This window comes from Brettanomyces nanus, chromosome 1 (assembly GCF_011074865.1).
Source record: "Brettanomyces nanus chromosome 1, complete sequence".
Lineage (NCBI taxonomy): Eukaryota > Fungi > Ascomycota > Pichiomycetes > Pichiales > Pichiaceae > Brettanomyces > Brettanomyces nanus.
The window spans coordinates 793,572-815,664 of NC_052374.1; the positions used below are offsets into that span (position 1 = coordinate 793,572).

The 22,093-nt window shown below is 41.2% G+C and overlaps 11 protein-coding genes across 11 annotated transcripts; 7 read left to right on the forward strand and 4 right to left on the reverse strand.

The window, feature by feature from the left end:
• Positions 1–449: 449 nt before the first annotated feature.
• Positions 450–1,715, reverse strand: FOA43_000373 (uncharacterized protein; the record flags this gene model as incomplete). Its single annotated transcript, XM_038920705.1, has 1 exon — positions 450–1,715. The coding sequence occupies one exon, from the start codon at positions 1,713–1,715 to the stop codon at positions 450–452; it is 1,266 nt and encodes a 421-aa protein (XP_038776633.1).
• Positions 1,716–3,168: 1,453 nt separating this feature from the next.
• Positions 3,169–4,095, forward strand: YHM2 (Mitochondrial DNA replication protein yhm2; the record flags this gene model as incomplete). Its single annotated transcript, XM_038920706.1, has 1 exon — positions 3,169–4,095. One exon carries the CDS (start codon positions 3,169–3,171, stop codon positions 4,093–4,095), a length of 927 nt encoding a protein of 308 aa, XP_038776634.1.
• An 89-nt stretch (positions 4,096–4,184) lies between these two features.
• Positions 4,185–4,931, reverse strand: FOA43_000375 (uncharacterized protein; the record flags this gene model as incomplete). The annotated part of the gene is made up of 1 exon (XM_038920707.1): positions 4,185–4,931. The coding sequence occupies one exon, from the start codon at positions 4,929–4,931 to the stop codon at positions 4,185–4,187; it is 747 nt and encodes a 248-aa protein (XP_038776635.1).
• A 1-nt stretch (position 4,932) lies between these two features.
• FOA43_000376 (uncharacterized protein) lies at positions 4,933–7,325 on the forward strand (the record flags this gene model as incomplete). Its single annotated transcript, XM_038920708.1, has 3 exons — positions 4,933–5,001; positions 5,300–5,387; positions 6,268–7,325. 3 exons carry the CDS (start codon positions 4,933–4,935, stop codon positions 7,323–7,325), a joined length of 1,215 nt encoding a protein of 404 aa, XP_038776636.1.
• Positions 7,326–7,498: 173 nt separating this feature from the next.
• FOA43_000377 (uncharacterized protein) lies at positions 7,499–8,275 on the forward strand (the record flags this gene model as incomplete). The annotated part of the gene is made up of 1 exon (XM_038920709.1): positions 7,499–8,275. The coding sequence occupies one exon, from the start codon at positions 7,499–7,501 to the stop codon at positions 8,273–8,275; it is 777 nt and encodes a 258-aa protein (XP_038776637.1).
• Positions 8,276–8,342: 67 nt separating this feature from the next.
• On the reverse strand, positions 8,343–9,254 carry FOA43_000378 (uncharacterized protein; the record flags this gene model as incomplete). The annotated part of the gene is made up of 1 exon (XM_038920710.1): positions 8,343–9,254. One exon carries the CDS (start codon positions 9,252–9,254, stop codon positions 8,343–8,345), a length of 912 nt encoding a protein of 303 aa, XP_038776638.1.
• An 818-nt stretch (positions 9,255–10,072) lies between these two features.
• FOA43_000379 (uncharacterized protein) lies at positions 10,073–10,966 on the forward strand (the record flags this gene model as incomplete). Its single annotated transcript, XM_038920711.1, has 1 exon — positions 10,073–10,966. One exon carries the CDS (start codon positions 10,073–10,075, stop codon positions 10,964–10,966), a length of 894 nt encoding a protein of 297 aa, XP_038776639.1.
• A 274-nt stretch (positions 10,967–11,240) lies between these two features.
• On the forward strand, positions 11,241–12,428 carry FOA43_000380 (uncharacterized protein; the record flags this gene model as incomplete). The annotated part of the gene is made up of 1 exon (XM_038920712.1): positions 11,241–12,428. The coding sequence occupies one exon, from the start codon at positions 11,241–11,243 to the stop codon at positions 12,426–12,428; it is 1,188 nt and encodes a 395-aa protein (XP_038776640.1).
• A 512-nt stretch (positions 12,429–12,940) lies between these two features.
• On the forward strand, positions 12,941–17,503 carry FOA43_000381 (uncharacterized protein; the record flags this gene model as incomplete). The annotated part of the gene is made up of 1 exon (XM_038920713.1): positions 12,941–17,503. The coding sequence occupies one exon, from the start codon at positions 12,941–12,943 to the stop codon at positions 17,501–17,503; it is 4,563 nt and encodes a 1,520-aa protein (XP_038776641.1).
• Positions 17,504–17,650: 147 nt separating this feature from the next.
• Positions 17,651–19,567, forward strand: FOA43_000382 (uncharacterized protein; the record flags this gene model as incomplete). Its single annotated transcript, XM_038920714.1, has 1 exon — positions 17,651–19,567. The coding sequence occupies one exon, from the start codon at positions 17,651–17,653 to the stop codon at positions 19,565–19,567; it is 1,917 nt and encodes a 638-aa protein (XP_038776642.1).
• Positions 19,568–19,612: 45 nt separating this feature from the next.
• Positions 19,613–21,706, reverse strand: GLC3 (alpha-1,4-glucan branching enzyme; the record flags this gene model as incomplete). Its single annotated transcript, XM_038920715.1, has 1 exon — positions 19,613–21,706. The coding sequence occupies one exon, from the start codon at positions 21,704–21,706 to the stop codon at positions 19,613–19,615; it is 2,094 nt and encodes a 697-aa protein (XP_038776643.1).
• Positions 21,707–22,093: the final 387 nt, after the last annotated feature.

Here is a 22,093-nt window from a genome sequence, read left to right on the forward strand (position 1 = left end):
TATCCATAGATCCATAATATTGTTATTTCATGCTTCTAGTAACCGGTTTATAGAAAGGTCTCCCTGCAGACTTCTTATTCCAGATATTATATTCAATCAAGAATTAACCACATCCCATATGATTGGCTCTTTCTTTTTACTTACTAACTCCGTAAAGACGATGTATCGCTTACCAGAAAGATATGCGATGATGGAAATACATTTGCTTTTTCCTGTTTAGTACTTATCCTGTTGACAAGCCCAAATGAAGTTACCTATTATTTTAGCTCATTTATGTCACAGCAGCTATAACTTTAGACATAAGGATTTAGAAACAACGTAACACCATGGCTGTTGATGTCCGTAAATCTTGTTTCAAATGAATATAATATAATCTTATAAAATAACAGATTAAGGTGTGAATAATAGAATAGTAAAACTTATAAAAAAATTGAACGAAGGGTCAAGGACTAATCATTGACGGGAACACCACAGCCGTTGTGATTTCTAAACATAAGGACACCATTATCACCTTCAACAAACTCACAATATCTGAAAGCTTTCCACAAAGATTTCCACATATTCTCATCTGACGATCTATAATATTCGCCCATAACTTTCTTGATAGCTTTGGTGCCAATTCTAGCATTATAGAAAGGAATTCTAGAGCAATAATGGTGCAAGACGTGCGTCTCAATGATGTCATGGAAAAAGAAAGGACCGATGAAACCAAAGTTTCTGTCAATGGTAGCAGCTGCACCTCTAGCGAAAGTCCACTCAGAATTTTCATAGTGAGGTAAACTCATATCAGTGTGCTGCAAGTAAGTGATGAAAACCAACCAGTGATTTGTAAAAATGTAAGGCAAAAACCAATGAATGAAGCAGGTGAAGAAACCGAAACGGGAAACCCACTGGTACAAAACGAAAGATTGACATAACATACCAATATCGGATAAAACAATGTACCAATAGTCTCGTTTTTCAAAAATAGGAGAACTAGGATTGAAATGAGAGACCTCAAACTTGCCATGATCAGGATATTTCTGACCAGAGGCATTGGAAAGGAGGTGCCACCACCAACCACCAAATTGTTGGAGAAACATAGTGTACAAAGTCAGAATAGGAGCGTCTACTGCGATATCCGAAAAATTAATGGCACCTCTGCTCTTAACAAATTCATCTTTGGTGGAGGGAACATAGACCATATCTCTATCAATGTTGCCGGTAGCCTTGTGGTGCTTACTATGGGAATATTTCCACGAGAAATAGGGAACCAGCAAGTAAGAATGTAAGATCCAACCTACAGTATCATTCAATAAGCCATAAGGAGAGAACGCCTGGTGACCACACTCATGAGCAATAACCCAGAGGCCAGTGTAAGGAAGAGACAAAAGAAGAGAATATCCAGTCCAAAGAAAGCCTCTCAGCATCTGACTTGGCACCTGAGGAATCAAGGTGGTGGCCGCATATCCAAAGAGAACGCAACAGAGAATATCCCTGAAAATGTATGCCATTCCTTTGTACCAGGATCTTTCATAGCATTCTTTTGGGATGACAGAAAGAATATCCTTTATAGTATAATCAGGCACTTTGAAATCATTGGCCAGAGTATCCTTGGCGATCAAACCTTCAGTAGTAGTCCTTCTACTGAAGCCTGCAATATTGCCATTTCTCTTACTAACTATGGGAGTGGATTCTTTCTCGTAGTTGGATCCAGTGACAGTGACTGAAGACATGATTATGGGAATTATAGGAATGCACGAAGAAAAGAATGAAAGAAAAAAGAGTACTCTACCAACGATGATTACTGAGTGGTGGTGGTCAGGATTACTCAACCATAGTACGCACGGCTTTAACATAGAGATAATTAATGGACTTGCAATTTTCCAATTTCATGTATGAAGAATTTTCTTTTTTTGGGGATGAAGATCCAACAAATCGCCTGAGGGAAACGGAATGCAACGAGTTATATGGACGGGATAAAAGGGGGAATAAGATAGGGCGAGAGAGAGTCAGATCGCAGTGTCCCTTGATGATTGTAAGGGGTTGATCAAAGAAAAACAGAATGGAGTCAGAAGCTGGACGAATAGAAAAAAACGTGTCATTTCTTCTAGTCTAGATCAATTTTCAGGGGCTTCGATGCGACAAGGTTTTATCCATATAACTGTTATCTCGTTATCAGTATTTCCATTTTTTCTATCTCTTCTCGCATGTGCTGTTTTGCCGCGAAGACGTATCACATCTCCTTCGAGAATTGCCGAAAGAAGACTCTGAAAAATTTGAAGTCATAGACCAGAGTTGATTCTTAGCGGAACTCATTACACCAGATAGATCAACTGATAGACTCATTAACTCGGGTCGCTCAAGAGATGGATCGACCATTTACTAAAATCGGATATGCCGATCGGATACACCGACCTATTGTGTATTTGTAGCCGGTATTGCATTGTTAGCTTTTCGTGACCTTTCGAAATATCCGCCCATTGTTCGTTATTGTCTAGATCCGAGTATCAGTCATGCAAATAGGTAGCTAGATAGGATTTAGAGGATTACTAGTCATGCTGCAACTAACACGGCTAAGGCATTCCCGGCTGTGGAGGTTTGCATAAAGTATACGAAAAAGGGAAAGTTAAAAGATTTATAGGAACAGGGTTGATTTGGGCAGTAAATGACTTGCGATCGAGTAGTCTTACAATTGTAATACTCCTCTGACACAGATATATATGCCTGGAGATGGTCGACTGGTACTGGTTTTGCAACTATTGAGCATGAGGTAAGATGCCCACGCTTTTCTATGACACTTTTACTTTCGTACCGGATACCGTGAAAAAATTTCAAACATGACCCCGACATTAAAGCCTTGCGATGCACCTCAGAGGAGCTTGATGACAATTGTAACCAGCCCACGCGCAAGTCGTTGGCGTAATTTTCAGCGGGGTTGAATGAAAAGCCCGCTAACAGCCGTGTAAAAGAGACTTGTAACTCCCTGGTAGCTTCTCACAATCCTCCACAAAGACTCCTCCTCGCCTCCCGCTACCGCCAAAGTCCGGCCAAAAGAGGAGGAAAATGTGAAAAATCGCGCTAACTCAAACCTTCTGTATAAATAAGGTGGCATATCTCATATCAGATACTACAAGTTACAACATAGCCTCTTCATATTTGGGTCTTAACACTTTTGCACTGATCATCATGGTTTCGTCCTCTCCTACTACCGTTCAGAAAAAGCCAATCAGCTGGTCCAACATATTTGTGGGTGCTGCCTTGAACCTGTGCGAAGTCACAACTTTGGGTCAGCCCTTCGAAGTGATGAAGACCACAATGGCTGCCAATAGAAGCATGTCACTGCCTGGTGCTATTAGACATATTTTCTCACGGGGTGGAATTAAGGGATACTATCAAGGATTGATTCCTTGGGGATGGATCGAAGGTGCAACCAAAGGTGCCGTTCTTTTACCTGTATCCAGCGAGGCTGAATATAGGCTCCGGCTCTTAGGTGCCATGCCATTTCTTGCAGGTATCGGTGGAGGTATGGCGGGTGGTGTTGCACAAGCATATCTCACTATGGGTTTCTGTACTTGTATGAAAACTGCTGAGATCACTCGTAAAAAGGATATTGGCCCGGATGGTAAACCTCCAAAGACAACGCTTCAAGTGTTTGGAGAGATATATAAGAATGAGGGTATCAAGGGAATCAACCGTGGTGTCAATGCTGTTGCTTTGAGACAATGTACTAATTGGGGTTCCCGTTTCGGTATATCCCGTTTGGCTGAGCAACTCATTAGAAAATTTACCAACAAAAAGGAAGACGACAGGTTGGCTGCACATGAGAAGATCCTGGCTTCTGTCATCGGAGGTGGTTTATCTGCTTGGAATCAGCCAATCGAGGTGGTTCGTGTGGAGATGCAGTCGCGTAGTCCCAACCCAAACAAACCAAAAGGTTTATCGGTTCTGGGAACTTTGAAATACGTCTACAAGGAGGCCGGGATGAAAGGTTTATTCCGTGGTGTTACTCCAAGAGTGTGCTTGGGTATCTGGCAAACGGTGTTCATGGTGTGTTTTGGTGATTATGCCAAAGAGTACATTGCTGATAGATCCCAAAAGGCCAAAAAACTGTGAGAGAGGGAGAGATCTAGCTGGAACTAGATAAAAGCCATATACATACTATAGTAATACAATGGGAATATTTTATTGATATATGGGAGTATTTACTCTTTTGAACGTCCCCAACGATCGTATGCATATAATCCAGAGAAGGTGAGAACTAAACCAGCCCATTGTATTGCCATGAGCTGTGTTCCTTCTAAAAATATTGACCATGAAATGACGGTGATTCTTTTCATGATGTTGGCAATGCTGTAATTAATGGGGCTGATCAGACCTAAAATCTGGAAAGCCACGATGGATTGCATAAAATGGGCAATTCCATAGATCAACATTAGTCCAATAATGTGTTTGTTAATCAGTGACAACGAGAACACAGGATTGGTAAACTCAGAGATTATATAGAAGGGGAAAGTGAAAGAAAGTCCAACCACAGAGCAGTAGAATAAAACTGAAATTTTATCCAAACGGCGATCAGAATCCTTCACCATTTCGTTGAGAGACTGCGACGAGTTGCCATAAAAGGGGGTCACGGGAAAAGAAGGAGGTCTATTACTGCTCAATTCTTTTTTCTCGTCGAAAGAAAGAGACACAGGTAAGATTGGAGTGGTCGCAGCGGACTCAGACTTAGTGATCTGAATATTGAGAGCATTGACAAAACCATCATCAGCTGTACCAAAGGCATCATTATGATTATGAGCCTCATAGGTAAGAAATTTCTTGGCAAAAATGTTTTGCGAGACAAATATCAGCATGGAGATGAAAGCAAAAATACATCCCGTGTGGAAATAGCTGTCATCTTCGTGAGTCAAACCATCCGGCTTAATACAACTAAGCATGACGCCCAACATTATGGGTAAAAGTGTGCAATATGTAGTAGCACTAAATCGTCTCCTGAATATGAGCCGGTATACCAAGACGGTAGTTAGGGGAGAGAGAGCCTTAATGGTATGGACTAAAGAAACTGGGATTACCGAGGTTGCCTTATTGTTGGCAATCTGTCCAAGAAATTGGAATGTACCCATCGGTAATGTGGCCTGGAGCAGAAGAACCGAGGGCCTAAAGAAATCTCCAACTATAGAGTAGTTGTAGCTCTCTAGACCACTGGGAAAAGTGCCCGGAGGAAACGAGTCGAGTAGCGTTGAATATTTTTTGGTTGTGGAAGTAGACGCTAGATCCGGGGAACGCTTGCCCTTAAAATATGTGTCGCTGTAATCAGGTGATATGGACTCAAAAGTTGGTGAAGAAGACCTCCGACGGTGAGTATGCCTATAGACAGAGAAAAGAGAGTCGACTTTGCGAACAAGGTAGACAGAAAGGATGCAATAGAACAAAATCATGGTGAATTGAACCATAGACAGCGTGACGGGAAAGCTGAACTCCACGAGAATCATCTTCGATGAGGAAGATGATACCACAGAGGTAAAGTACCATAAACAACAGAGTAAGACAAGCTTCCAATCAACATGTGGGGTCCAAGACGAAAATCCCATGATGTAAAAAGGGAAGAAGCGAGTGAAGACTAGTTAGTAATGAATGTATGGGAGACTAAATAAACCAAGTTGTAGAGAAGAGAAAACCAGTCTCGTAAGGTCTAAAAATGGGATGCGAACGTTATCAATAATAAAAAAAAAATTAAAAAAACTGGACAAACATTGCCTAATGGGGAAGCGTTGAAAGGGGATGGCGGGGGGTCCAGAAACGACAGCCGAGAGCCGAAGGCAGAAGAACCAAAGGAATTTCAATAAATGGCCAGACATGGGTACCAGAGAGCTGCTTAGAATACTTCAAAAACGTTGAGATCATTTAAAGGAAAAATGCCCCTAATAATATCTCTCTGGCGGGTAACTCTGACCTTAGCTTCCATGCAATTCGAGTTTCAGGATGAGCGTTCCAAGAATCACCCTGTGATTCTTGAGCGTCGCCTAATATTTCTCTACCGATTTGCGGCAGTTCTTCCCACCCCGGGGGCTCCATGATTTCGCGGTAGAAACATACCGTGGTAGCGAAACCTTCGCGGTGAGCAATATATAGAACTCGTACAATGCTTGCTTACTTCTATACTTCACTGCTCTCTTTATCAATCACCCCTCTAAAACTATTCTTAACCGATGCTTTATCGAAGCTTGCCGCTTGTATGGCAATTTCGTTGCACAAGCAACCCCCTTCGATGCGGGTGTCCCACAGGATCATATCAGCATAGATACTACGCTACTCCTGTGGATGGCCAGCCCAATGAACAGCAACCGCATCCATCTACGGATAATCCAGAATTAATCGAATTACTGCACTCTTATCCAGTAGAGCACGGATCGTCTCCATATGTGGTTATGGGATTCAAGAGCGAACGTGAATTTCAACTTGGCTCATTAAAGAAGCGGTTCCATCAACTAGCAAAAATCTATCATCCGGATTCCTCTGCGTTTGACGGATGCTCTCTATCTAAACATAAGTTCTTTACAACAAATGGTGAAAGAAAGTCAGAAGAAAGTAAATTAACCGACCCGGTCAAGGAAAAACGGTTCAAAAGAATCCTTTCTGCTTACACACTTCTCAGAAATCCTCTTATGAGGTCCAACTACGATAACTATCAAATCGGTTGGGAAGACAACTCACAGTTGCTACACAGGTCACCTGATCCGAATTTTCACAGCCCCAATAGTGCATTCTATCAACATATGCATCATCAGAGGTACAATTCTCATGGAAATACGGGTACCTGGGAGGACTATTGGGACACGCGTGGCGCCACGTATGGATTCCAAGGTGATAAGACATGGCAGGCTGAGGGAGAAACGTTTTACGAGCAATTCTACAACAATAGGAAGAACATTTTCATCTCGATGACGCTATTCGTTGCCGCCTATGCCGCATTACAGGCAACACATCTTTATTTATTTGAAGACTACATTGGACAGAACTCCAGTGAAACCTTTGCGTCTGAGGAGTTGCAAGAAAAGTCCGAGAAGGATTTGGCTGATGCTCATATCAACTTCGGCTTAGGTCTTACCAAAGATGATCGCATAAACCGATTTCTTTGGTTCCGAAAAATCAGTACGCTACTCAGCCTAGGAGACCTGAATGAAATTATGGAACATCTCCGTGATCAAAGGTTGCTCATAAGGGATGAAGAGACCGGCAGGGTGAGGATGCGTGAGTATCACAATGAAAAGTTGGCCAAACAGAGAAGACAGAAGGTTGCGAGAGACAATGCCGATGTTGCCAGACCAATCGACGCCAAATGATGAGGGACATCATCATCTTATTATTATCATTATTCTTTAGGTTATATAGGACTTATTACGGAAGAGCTTTTAGAATACGACGCATTATTTATTTTTCCTGAACTGATAGCGATTGCACCTTTGATAACTTTTTGCAGTGGACCCACAGTTTCCTCTTCTCTAGATCATCCACTATGGATTTTATGAAACCCGAGACCGTGCTTGATTTGGCCAACATTCGCCAGGCCTTGCAGAGAATGGAGGATAGTATTATTTTCAATTTCATAGAGAGATCTCAATTCCATACCTGTCCTTCAGTTTACAAGGCAGACGTGTTCCCCATTCCTAACTTCCAGGGTTCGTTCCTTGATTGGTTGCTATCTCAACATGAAAGGATTCAATCGCAGGTCCGCAGATATGAGGCTCCAGACCAATATCCATTTTTTCCAGATTCTGTCATGCCTACTTTCTTACCGAAGATTGACTATCCTCCTATATTGGCTAACTATGCCGAGGCCATCAGTATTAACGCAGAAATAAAGAAGATCTACACAGAAGCAATTGCCCCCGGTATTAGTAGTGGTGAAGGGAATCAGATGGAAAACTTGGGATCTACAGCAATGGCAGACATTGATTCTCTCCAATCGTTATCGAGAAGAATCCATTTTGGTATGTTTGTGGCCGAAGCCAAGTTCAGAAACGAACGTGAGAGATTTACTAAACTGATCAAGGAGAGGGACATCAAGGGCATTGAGGACGCAATCACTAACAAGATCGTAGAGGATAAAATTTTGCAGAGATTATTGGAAAAGGGCAAGGCTTATGGAATTGATCCTACACTCAAGTTTACAGAGCATATCGACAGCAAAGTGAAGCCAGAAGTCATAGTGAAGATTTATAAAGACTACGTAATTCCACTTACCAAGAAGGTCGAGGTAGACTATCTACTTAGGAGATTGGACTGCAACTAGAGCATCTAAATCGTCTATATATCTCTATCTATTATGTATCTGTCCAGCAGATTCCAATCTTTTTGACTCATCCGAGCAGCCTCATAACTTCCTCAAACACCATGAAAGTGGCAGCATTTGCTGGAGCAGCTCGAAGCATCGTAGGAACAAAACCTTTGAAGAATCCTCTATAGCCGAACTTTCGGAAAATGAACTTCGCAGAATCAACATATGTCTTGAACTTCGGATTTTTGTAGTGGTCCACCTGCATGTTTGATTTGATCACGTCTACAGGGTAGATGGATGCCCACATACTGTATCCAGCCAGGCCTCCATAACCACACATCTTCCAGCTTTCCACATCCTTTCTCAATTTGTTATTCCTATCCATTTCTCTCTGAACTAATCCTTCATATGTCAGGAAATAGACACCCGCACCGATAAATTCACGAAGTAAAGTGGCACCCAAGCCTCTATAAATCAACGGTATACCACCCTCGGTATATAGTTTCTTGATCACATCTATAGGACCTTGGAAAACTTTGGGACCAGTAGTTTGAGTCTGCAATCTAATCCTAATATGCTCTATGGGACTGGCAAAGAAAGAATTAGCAATACCTGAAACCGATCCTGCAACAAAAAACTGCCCCAATGACATTCTTCCTCCTTCATTCCGAGTATAGAAGTATCTCTTCATGAACTCGTTGACACCGAACTGAACAGAAACGCATGCACCAATACCAACCAACGGTGTAAGGGTTCCCTTGTAGAAAGCAGCTGGACCTTCGTCTCTGAGTAACTTCTTAACAACATCCCAAGAATTTGAGTAGGTACCCGGAGGAGCAGACTGAATTCTTACTTTAGTGGTATCAAAAGGCTGGCCCACTAAAACTTGAGCTATACCACCCGCAGTACCTGCAACGATATCTTTCAAAGCACGGTAGGAGTCCTGAGGCACCTGTGAGGCACCATCCATGGCAACTGTTGCTTGCTGTTTCATCGTGGCAAAGAAGGAGCAACAGAAGTACCGTCAGTGAAGAATAGGTGTTGTTGAGGTAAGAGCATGAAAAAACATGTGAAAGATCCGAAAAAAAAAAGAAACAGATGTCGGAAGAAAGTTCTTAGCGGTGAGAAGATTCCGAGTGACTCTGACTCGCTTTGAATTTCCGCTTATGATATATTTTGGCTGAAGGAGAACATAGGAGAACCAGAGGAGTAAACGCTTGGAGACCAATAAAAGAGCGACTGATAATACCCTTCTATGCGATTCCATCTTACTCTGGTCCATAATATCATTTTCCTTCTTGACCAACTTTTAGCTAACAACCCCGTCCCGTTACCCTGAAATTACAGACTGGATCAGCACTTTAACTGTTTTCTGCAAAAACAAACGTGCTGTTCTCTAGAATGTTGAAATTTCAGAACTGACTAAGCTCTACAGGGCCACCACTGAAGTGACTAATTATCAAAACTCTGGGGATTATTTCTTTATATAATTCCATTCAAGCAGCTACCAAGTGCTGGATCTCTTCGTTTATAACGAAATAATCTTCTTTTGTTCTCAGAACTACCTTCATCACTTGTTTTAGATAAATAAATGAACCGTATACTTGATTAATCGCCAACCCGGAGTCGTCAAACGATCTCCGAAAATCCTGGTTTTCTCGTTTCAGAGTTTCCCGAACGGGCTATACCCATCGCGCGGTCACCAGTATCAATTTGTATATACGCTTCTTTTATCAGAAGGCTTTTCAACATACATAAGCTGCTTTATTTTTTCTTCTAATCGATTTTCAATACATCTTGTTTTCATCAACCATGCCAACGCCGAACTCTAATATACCTATCTTTGAACCAGAGTTCAAAAGGGATTTGAAGGATGATCTTAAGGTGAATGTCTCTGAGGAGAAAATGCGCCGCTCTCTCCCGTACACTTCCAATGCGAGAGATTCCAGCGACATAGAAATGGGTGATGGCAATGATGCTATACATTTTAGGCCCATCGCCTCTAATATTCAAGAACAAACAAATGGAACTCAAAAGGGATCTCGAAGTCGTAGTGGACTCAAGGGCAATAGATCTAAAATAAGATTAGTGTCGTCGCCTCCGTTAGAGATCACTGACCCATTTGCTAATAACCATATATCAACATCATCATCATTTCTCAAGCCGAACTCGAGCTTTATAGGGTCACAACAATCAGGAAGATCTATCTACGACGTTCGGGTGGACTTGAAAGAGGTGGATTTAAAGAGATCTTACTTGGCTGGATTTCTAACTATACATGGATTGACTGAAAGCCATCCAGAAATTACAACTTTTTTTAGGGCCGAAATCGTTGGACCTCAATATTCTTTCTACACAAACCATTCTGTTTGGGGATCAAACAGTAGAAACGATCTACAGCACTGGGGAAGGTTTCCCAGTTGGCGAAAGTTAAACTTCAATGCAGAGAACGATATTGCCAACTCTGATCTTTACGAGAAGGCCGCTGACAACGAATTTTTGTATATGAGATGGAAGGAAAGATTTTTGATTCCAGATGCCAAAGTCACTGACATTAGAGGCGCTTCTTTTGCTGGCTTTTATTACATATGTTTCAATCAGTTGACCGGATCTATAAGTGGCCTTTACTTCCACAAATGCTCTGATAAATTCCAGCAGCTCGAGTTATCTCATATTCCCGATGGGGGGAACATCTCCGTCATATGAATATGCATAGAGTTTGTTGCCTAGGATGTGACGTCGTTCTATTCTTTCGTATTTAGTTACTTTTTTGTCTTTTTGGTGGTTTTCAAGTTTTTTTGGTAGAATATATGCATACTTGACTACTTTGGGTTGATTTAATTTCTTTTTACAAGTCAGTTCACCTTATCGATGCCTGATATGTAGAATGGGTGATTCAAAATATTTTGGCGCTTAAAGGATTTCATCAACAGTTCACTATTTAATTTAATAAACCCTTTATTTCAAACCCCTCTGCACGATGAACGACGCAATTCCTCTGACCGAAGCACCTCTTCGTCATTCGTTGCATTTCCAGAGTCAAAGAAAGAGTTCTTTTGCTAAAGATCCCAACAAGACTGTCTATGAGAAAGTTAACTTCTATGTGGACAGCAAATATGAAATAATCAATATGTTAGGGAAAGGCTCTTACGGAACGGTTTGTTCCGCCATAAACTCAAAAGCAAATGGAAAGCCTTCTCTTGCCATTAAAAAGGTTTGCAATATATTCAATAAAGAGGTCTTACTCAAAAGAGCCATAAGAGAGTTGAAATTGATGGCATTTTTCAAAGGACATAGAAACATTATAAATTTGATAGATTTGGATATCGTATACATCAAACCATATGATGGACTTTATTGCTTCCAGGAATTGGTCGAGTACGATCTTGCAAAGGTGATCCATTCTTCAGTACAATTCTCCGAGTATCATATTCAAAGCTTTATCTATCAAATACTATGCGGTTTGAAATACATTCATTCGGCTGATGTTATCCATAGGGATCTTAAGCCGGGGAATATTTTGGTAACCTCACAAGGAGTGCTAAAAATTTGTGATTTCGGTTTGGCTCGTGGAATTAATGAAAACTTCCTGAGATTCAGCCATAGATCTCCTGCTATTACCCATTATGTGGCCACCAGATGGTATCGGGCTCCCGAACTTATATTATCCAGAAAAGGGTATGGGAAACCGGTTGATATGTGGGCTGTTGGCTGCATTCTTGGCGAGCTCTACGGTAGGAGACCTATATTTATTGGAGACAATCAGATGCACCAAATCAATGAGATCTGCAAAATAATTGGCACACCTTCAAGAAAGGTGGTTCTATCGTACGAATCAGGCGCAGCTTGGGATTTCTTCTGTAATTCTAGGCCTAATTATGAGAAAAAAGATTGGGTAGAACTCTTTCCACATACAAACCCTTATGCAAGAGACATGCTCTCGAAACTAATTTGTTGGGAAGTCAATAACAGACTTACCGTTGGCCAAGCCCTCGAAAGTCCCTTCCTTATTAAGGTGAGAAACTACGATGAGGAGCCTGTTGCCAAAGAGCCTTTTGATTTTAGTTTCGAGTGGAATTCGACTTCTATTGAGGAGATGAAATTATTGCTCCATAACGAGGTTGAGAATTTCAAAAGTAGACTGCATACTCAGTTCAATAAAGAGTAGTGTACAATCTTACATAACTCTTTTTTTTTCATTCGAACGAGACTGATCTCTCCCTCCATAACTGAGTGCCAGGAAAGTTCGAGGTCTGTCAAAATTTGAAGAGGTATATGTTCCGTAATATGAAGCTTGTAGTAGAGATGGGAAAAGTGCTCGATGTTTTATCTACAGTGATGAGTAACCGTAAACTTTGGTCCATCCTTTCATCCGTAACCTAGGAATTATATTTGCCCTCAATTGAATACTGAAATCTAAGTAACATCAAATTATCAGTCTGTAGAGCATAAGTGAAACTTTGTCTGACAAAAGACTCTTCGAATCGGTGGCTACATTACATTTTCTGCCTCCAATCCTTAAAACAGAAAATCGTTCTAAAACGGAAAGCGAGAAGCATCACTAAAGAAAAAGAAACTCTTCGCATTCATCGCCCGAAGTGGTATGTAATAGTCTTGTTACTTCAAACTCTCACTACACCCTTATCTTCGTCCCCTGGTTCAACAAATTACAGAGTGAAAATGGGCCCTGAATTGGCTCTGATGGTGCCTTCGGCACAGACGGTGGCTGTTTCCGCTTACATTGATTTTATTCCCGGTATACAGTACTCTAAACCTCTTGGTGCTTCGCGGTTTCTTAAGGCGGTGAAATGCTTAGATACAGAAGGTGCTGTGGTCGTTAAATTGCTGATTAAACCGGACTCACACCTCAATTTGACACATTTGCTCAAGCAGATGGAGGATCTAAGAGAGAAGCTTGTTGGAGTCCCCAATGTGCTACCATTCCATTCCATTATTGACTCTCAAAGAGCATGCTACTTTATGAGACCTTACATAAGATTTAACCTATATGATCGATTATCGATCAGACCCTTCTTGGAAGGTATCGAGAAGAAGTGGATAATCTACCAATTGATATCTGCTATAGCCAGAATTCATGCTAAAGGAATCACGCATGGCGATATAAAGACCGAAAATATCCTCATGACTTCTTGGAACTGGTGCCTTATAAGCGATTTCGCCACGTTCAAACCTGTCTACCTACCGGAGGCCAATCCTTCACAATTTTCTTTCTACTTTGATACTTCTCAAAGACATGTTTGCTATGTTGCTCCAGAGAGATTTGTCAATTCTACTGATGAGGGGGTCAGCAATATGAACGAAGGATCAAGTGTGACAGAAGAAATGGATATCTTTGCGCTCGGTTGTACAATAGCTGAGATATACACAGAAGGTTTACCTATTTTCACGCTACCACAGATGTTCAAGTATAAGAAAGGTGAGTATTTGCCCAATTTGGATGGTGTCGGGGATCCTGGCATTAAGAAAATGGTTCTTAGTATGATCAGCATTAATCCAGCTAATCGCCTGAAAGCCGAAAAGTATCTTGCCAAGTATAGGAAGATTGCATTCCCCGATCATTTCTACACTTTTTTGCATCCTTACCTGAGGAAGCTCAGTGTTGCCGGGAGTGGAAACGAGAAAAATAACAATTCAATGCAGCAATGTGACTACAGAATCAATCAGATATACCAAGACTTCGATAAGATTGCTCTCTATCTAGGGTTCAAAAAGTATATATCGGAAGAGCCTACCGAAGAGACTACTTTTAGCATAGGTGAATCTGCTATTCCTCTCCGACTCAGCCTTCCGGGAATGCATCAACATATACCGAGAAGAACATCCGAAGTGTTCAAAAGGGATTCGATTCCCGATTGCTCTACACTCATACTACTATCTGTTGTCTTATATAATGTGAGAAATACCACGCATGCCGCTTTCAGAATAAAGGCTTGCGATCTTATGATTGCCTTGACCGAACAGCTTCACGACGCAGCCAAGCTTGATAGATGTCTTCCCTATTTGGTTTATATGTTAGATGACCCCAGCGAAGACGTTCAAGCGGCGGCTTTACGGTCAATGACGCAACTTCTTTTCATGGTGGATTCAATCACTCCTGTGAATGTATCGCTTTTCCCAGAATATCTTATCCCAAAGCTTCGCAATTTCCTTATGCGTTCATATTTGAACCCGGAAGGTATAGAAGGCTCAAAGCCATCAGACGACAATGGTATAACCGAAGATAATGGCAACAACTACTCCAACACTAGGGAACCAACCCGCACATCTTATATAAGGACAGCATTTGCCGCCTGCTTGCCACATCTAGCACTAGCGGCCCAGAAGTTCTACGATATGTCCAACTTGCTCACCACCCAGATGAAGCTGTTCAATGATCCCGAGACTGAAAATAATCTAAATATGGGGAACGGATCACTGATTGATGCCAACTACCAAAAGATAGTAGATGGGTTTGAATTCCTAACCATTCGTATTATGACTGATTCAGATCCTTACGTTAGAATTGGGTTATTGAACAACATTCTTCCTCTTTGCACCTTCTTTGGCAAGGAAAAGACCAACGATGTTATTTTGAGCCATCTTATCACTTACTTGAACTACAAGGACCCCCAATTAAAAATTGCATTTGTGTCCAGTATCGTCACTGTTTCAATTTTTGTGGGAGTTGTTAGCCTTGAGCAGTACATTCTTCCGCTTCTAGTGCAGGCACTACCGGATCCTTCTGAACTAGTTGTTCTTGAATTACTGAAAGTATTTGCCGAGCTCGTTAAGTTGGGATTTATTAGAAAGCAATATTTATGGGATTTGGTTAAACTAAATATGAGGCTTATCTTACATCCAAATCAAATGATTCGAGATGCTGTTTTAAATCTTATTATTGCTGTTGGTGACACGCTTCCAGTTGCAGATTTATACTGCATGCTGTATCCGTTGATCAGACCTTATTTCAGACACGAAGTTACAAGCTTTACTTGGGAGAGCCTTTTCATGTGCGCCCATAGTCCTATACCAAGGTCTGTTTACAGCATTGCCAAAAGTTGGTCGTTGACTCATGAACCGACGCTTTTCTGGCAAAAAGCTAGTCGTGCCGGTGGAAACAATACCGACAGCTCCAATAAAATTGACTCCTTCGGAAACAAACAGGTTTCCTTTATGAAAAAGAGTGGGTCTCGAAAACGTCCACAGATATTTAGATCGAGCAGTTCGGGGAGCAATGGCAGCAATACTGATAACAATGTAGTAGAAAACTATGAGATTCCACTTAGTGTGGAGGACTCTAAACAAGTGGAAAGGTTCAAGAACATTGGATTTCCCGAATCTGAACTTTGGAAGCTCGCCACATTGAGATCGTACATTTATAGGGTGGCACATGTTGGCTCCGGAAATGCCAAGAATGAAAACAGGGATATCAATTATACCCGGGTGAATATATCGCCACGCAGTGTGTTTGTTGATGTAAATCAACAGAGAGAAGTTCCTAAGCAGCAAACGAAGAGAAGTGATGATGACTATAGGAAAGGTCGGAAAGCGATGCTTTCAAAAATCGATGCTTCTAATAGCAAGAGTACTCCTTGGGACAAGTCTGCTCTATTTTTTGATGCTGTGACATCTTTGCCATCAATTGGGCGATCCCCTGAAAATGCCATTGGTGATGCACCAAGCCTTCATGGTAAAACCAGTTCACTTTCTATTATGGGACATGGAAATTACATCCTTTCGGACAGAAGCGAATTCAACGTTCAAAATGAAACGCTCAATTTACAAAAGCTAATTACTAAGATAAGGCACAGTTACAGCGGCAACAATACGTACATTCTCAAGTTTTTACGAAGTCTCTCTTTTGAGCCTACTTTAAATGACTATACAGAGTTTGGGTCATTGATAGAAACTGGGGAGGCCTTATCAACGGAAGAAAATGGTGAAAGCAGCGGTGAAAGCGTACTCATTTCTCGCTTATTAGAGCATAAATCGTCAATCAACTGTGTCAGATCATCTCCAGATTACTCATTTTTTGTCACTGGAGATGAGCAGGGACTATTAAAGTTATGGGATACGGCACGATTAGAAACAAACGTAACGGGACGATCATTCTGCTCTTTGAATTTGGGATCCGCTATCAAATCCATCGATTTTATGGCTAATAGATGCTGCCTTTCAGTTTCCACAGGCGACGGTTTTATCAAGATTTTCCGAGTTGACATGAACCTCATTTCGGGCAGTCATCGAAAGACCGCCACTATAGTCCTCATTCGAGAATATAAAGTACCAACAGAAGACTTATACGCTATGGGAATACAATTTTCCGTAACTAATGAGAAACCATACCTTGCATATTATACTCCCACATGCAAAGTAGTCATCTTAGACTTGCGGACACTGAGTATAGTGACGTGCATCCAGAACGATATATCTCACGGACTTCCTACCGCATTTGCAATTGGTGCGAATAGTTCGTGGATTTTGATAGGAACTTCTAAGGGTATTTTAGATTTATGGGATACTTTTTTTGAACTTCAGGTGAAATCCACGATAGTGAAACCCCCAGTTTTTCCATTCAAGCAGATCAAACTTCTTCCAAATAGCTTTCAACTTGATAAGGCAAGAAATAGGTATGTGGTGACGATTGGAGAAACAGGAGATTCTGATGTCATCATCTGGGATGTTTCAAAACTTCAGCCAAGGCTAGTTTTATGCTCGTCATCTGAGGGCTCTACGATCGATCGTTACAGCGTTAGGGAACTAAAGGATGATGTAGACAGTGTCAATAATGAGATCTCAGAGCTTCCAATATCAATCAAGAGCATTGAGAACGACAAGAGCTGTACGGCCTTGTCTGTGATCTCCTCTCCAGTGGAGAACAGCGAGTTGTACATTGTTTCTGTAACCTGTGCTGGAAAAGTGACACTCTGGAATCTATTGAGCCCCACTCAATCACGTGTTATAGTAGAGGCAAAGTCGTCTACAGACACTACTAAAACAAATTGCTTACCGAAATTCTCCGAGACTCAGGTCAACTCGAACTTAACGTTTATCAACGAGATTTATGCGAGTACTACTGGTAATACAAATCAAAAGAGCAAGTCGGGGTCAACACAAAATTCTACGAAGCTGGATGCTCTCAAGCGCCACCAGGATAGAGTGAACGACGTGGCAATGATATTTAAACCATATCCCATGGTGATTAGTGTTGATAGGAGCGGAGTTATCAACGTGTATAAATAAAATCATGTATATTAACATTTTGCTAGGACTACAACATTATTTTGGAAATACCGAAAAAAAGAAAGCGTACATAATAAAATAAATCGGAGCTTCGATGAGCTGCAGCAATTTCTCCTTGACTTATGTTAGTTGTTCGTCTGCATTGTGATGTCAGAGGATTTTCACTGTGGGTCAGAGCCAGAATCAGAGGAGGAATTTAACTCAGAATACGAGAGTTCCGAGTTTGAGTACGAAGATGAGGCCTATTTGGATGATGATAACATGGAGAAAGTAGAGGTCCATTACACTTTCCAGGTGAGCAAGACAAGAATGGGAACACCAACCCATCGTATGAAATATATGCCTGTAAGTGTTGAAGACGTTCAGAAGTCTTTAGATGATAAAGTGATGCAATTGAACCAAATCTTACAAATAGGAATTGATGAGTGCCGAATCTTGTTAATCGAGTATGACTGGAATGACGATAGGCTACTGGAGGATTTCACCAGTAGGAAGACGGAGGATTTTTATAAGGCTTCTGGAATTATTTCAGACTTATATGCGAAGAAGGACAATGAAGATTTGTTAGAAAAGATCACTGACGAATCCTTTGAATGCAATATCTGTTACAACTCACCAAGCAAGAAGAGGCCATTAGAAGCTTTCCGGCTTCAAAATTGCAATCATCCTTTTTGTACAAATTGCTACATTAGGTTCATTCAAGAGGCAAACGCTAATTCACAACTTTTAATCAGATGTCCAAATTCTGAATGCAATCATGTACTAAGGATAAGCGAGATCGAGCAACTTAGTGAGTACGATTGGCAGCGGCGGAAGAAGTTGGACGACCAGAAGCAACTAGAGAATAAGGAAAGAGCACGCGTTCCTTTGACAGAGGATCAGATAAGAGAGAAGTATCAAAAGAACGAGCAGGACTCTGATTTATCCGACTTCTCTGACCTAGAGATAGGGGATCCATCAGAAGTCAACGATAGCGACAGCAAAAAAGATAGTAACGATAATAAGACGATAGATAACGTGGAGGTTGAGCCGGCAAAGGAGTTGTTCAATTTTCAAGAACGAATGCTCCTTAAAGAACGAGAGGAACGAGAGCGCCGGAGAAACTCCACTTTACTTTCGAAATACTGGTTCAATGCTACCACAATGTATTGTTCAAAGAACTACAAAAACTTCAAGAATTGTCCGTTTCCTGACTGTGACTCTTTAGTTATGCAGCTTGGATTTGATTCTTCGACAGTGGCCACACTTGCCGAGTATACTAAAAGATTATTGATACCAAGTGTTCAATGCTCCCATAAGCATGAATTCTGCTACAACTGTTTGAAAGAGGATCATTCACCTTGCCCCTGTGCAATAGTTAAAAAATGGGAGAGAAAGTGTAAGGACGATTCGGAAACAGCTCATTGGATTGTTGCCAACACTAAAGACTGCCCCAAGTGTTCTTCGCCAATAGAGAAAAACGGAGGTTGCAATCATATGGTGTGTAGAAGTTGTCAACATCAGTTCTGCTGGGTATGCTTGAAGGACTGGGCCTGTCATGGTAACATGAATTATAACTGTATCATGTACGATGAAGGTACACAAGAAGCCAAAGTTGAACAAGAGAAGAACAGAAAGTCGTTGGAGAGATATATGTTCTATTTCCGCCTTTTTGCTAACCAGAGGACTTCCTTTGAGAAGGATAAGAAGTTCCTAGAACAATTCGAGAGTAGGATCCAAGAGATACAGCGAAATAGCAGCATATCATGGATCGAAACTTTGTTCTACAGGGAATCGGTTGATATTCTTCTTAGGGCCAGACGAGAATTGATGTGGTCATATGCCATAATGTACTACATAGATTCAAAGTGCCCTCGTCAATTACTAGAGGGTGTCCAATGCACGCTTTCACATCAAGTTGAAAGGCTCTCCATGTTGTTTGCGGATACGGAGGCAAATTTAAATCTTCGACAGAAGAGCAAATTCCTCAACTACAGCAGCATGGTGAAGAAGTCGAGAGACTCACTTAAAGAGACATACTTAGATTGCATCACCAATGGCATAATTAAACTCACCCGGATTTAGCATGTATATTAATAAATACCCATATTCTAGTTGTTATCAGTCCACTCAGTTATTCTCTTTAATTTCCTCCTCCAACGCTAAAATAAGAGCTACTCTAGACGGAATATAGACCTGAATATAGTTAGAACGGTTGTTCCAAGAAAATGCAGTGGTGAAAAACTCCGACTTTTGTTCATCTATACGGTCATGACCTCCAAATTCTGCTCGATCTGAATTAAGAATGATCCGATATGCACCGGCTTTCTCGACCCCAATTCTATAGTCTGTGTATGAATTGGTAGGGTGGAAGTTAAAGATGAACAACTTGTTGTTACGTTCAAGGACGATCATTTTATCACCTTCATGCTTCAACGAGACATAAGCTGGATCGCAATTAAGCCAGGTATATCTTCCCTCAGTGGTATTCATTGCCTTGTCAAATTGATAAAGGAGTTTGTATCGAAGCATGTCGTCCTTAATCAAGTTGAATTGACGACGGGCATACCAGTAGGACTCATCGTTACCCTGGCGGGGAAAATCAAGCCACTCTGGGTGTCCAAATTCGTTACCTTCAAAATTCAAATAAGCTTCACCACCTAAAACCTGCGTAATCAAACGAATCATTTTATGTAATTGAATACCTCTGTCAATGACAGGGGTCAGGGGTGTAAGAAGAGACATATTAGTGTACATTTCAGCATCCATTAGCCAGAACGCAAGTGTTTTATCTCCAACTAATGCCTGATCATGCGATTCTGCATAAGCAACACACTTCTCTTTGTATCTTCTATTCGACAAGGTATAGCAGATCTTGGTCATATTCCAGTTTTCATCCTTCTCGTGCTTGAGAAGCTTAATCCACATGTCGGGTAGAGACATGGCAAGCCTATAATCAAATCCAACACCACCCTCTAGGCGTGGTCTACATAGAGTCGGATAGCCAGAAACATCTTCGGCGATGGTGGTAATCTCAAAATTCTCCCCCTGAGAATATGTTGAGCATAAATCATTGGCCAACATCAAATAGGTCAGAGCTTCTTTGTCAACTGGAGCAAAAGGTGATAGGTACTCATTATAATCTCCAGAAAATCCTTCGCCAATACCGTGATGGATATACAACATGGAAGTAACGCCGTCAAACCGGAAACCATCAAATTTGAACTCCTCTAGGTAATACTTCAAATTGCTGAGAAGAAATCTTAAGGTCTCATAGCTTCCGTAGTTGAACAAACGGGAGTCCCATTGATCATGGGTACCCTTACCACCTGAGTGGAAATAGCAATAATCGGTACCATCAAACATGTTTAGACCATCTTCAACGTTCTTTGAAGCGTGAGAATGAACAACATCCAATAAGACACGTAAACCTAAGCCATGAGCAGTATCGATGAGTTCCATGAGATCTTCAGGAGTTCCAAACCTCGAGCTTGTTGCATAAAAAGAGGTGATTTGGTAACCAAAGGAAGCATAATAAGCATGTTCCATAATGGACATGAGTTGGACTGTATTATATCCCAAATCCTTGATGATTGGAAGTAGATTTTTGGTGAATTCTTTGTAGGTACCAACACGAGGTTCCGGAGTGGAAATACCGACATGAGCCTCATAGATCTTCAAGGAAGTAGGCAGAGCAGGTCTTTTATTCTTGAACTGGTACTTGACAGGAGGATTCCAAAACCTAGCTTCAAAAGTGGGATTTTTGTACTCTTTAGGTGGCTGCGTTGCTCGAGTAATATAAGGAGGAATCCGAGCGATTTTCTCGCCGTTAGGTAAAGTAAAGAATACCTTGACACGAGAATTGTGAGGAATAGCCGGGGAACCATCAGCATTTGGGGGAATAGTAATCTCGAAAAAGCCAAAATCCTGCTTTTCCATTACATGCTTATCGTGCTCCCAGTTGTTGAAGTCTCCGATTACACAAGCAGCAACAGCATTGGGAGCATATTCTTTATATTTTATGGAATTGTCAGACTGAATGTGAAGACCCATAGACTTGTAAGAGTCGGCAAATTTGAGAATACCTCCTTCATCCTTGTCGAACTTGGATAGCCAATCATCAGCAAGCTTTCGTCTATAGACAAGCTCCTCAACATGAGGTGCTAAATAAGGATCGATATCCACAAGGGCATTAACGGCGATAGAAGCAGTTACTTTGGTCATATCTTTGTAAAAATGAAGAACCAGTGGAAATCGGAGGGCACCCTAGAAAAAAAAATGTGGTACCGTATATATATGTTAATACAACCAAAGAATTAAAGTAGATTAATTGAGTGAATGCTTAGCCATATCCAGATTAATGTGGGGTTGCGTTGCGTGGCTTATCATGCAATTGTTAAGAAAAAAAAATTGATGGGAGAGCGAAAGAGAAATCGAAAGCTTGACCATGCCCGGTCGCCAACATCTACCGGAAGGAAAATTGCCGGCACACAGGCGCATGTTCCAGGAGATCAATCAGTTTAAGCTTAGGGGAGGTAAAGATAAAGACTGCGGAGACTAGTGCATGAAGATAGTTTAAAGCATCGAATGAAAGAATACGGATATAATAAA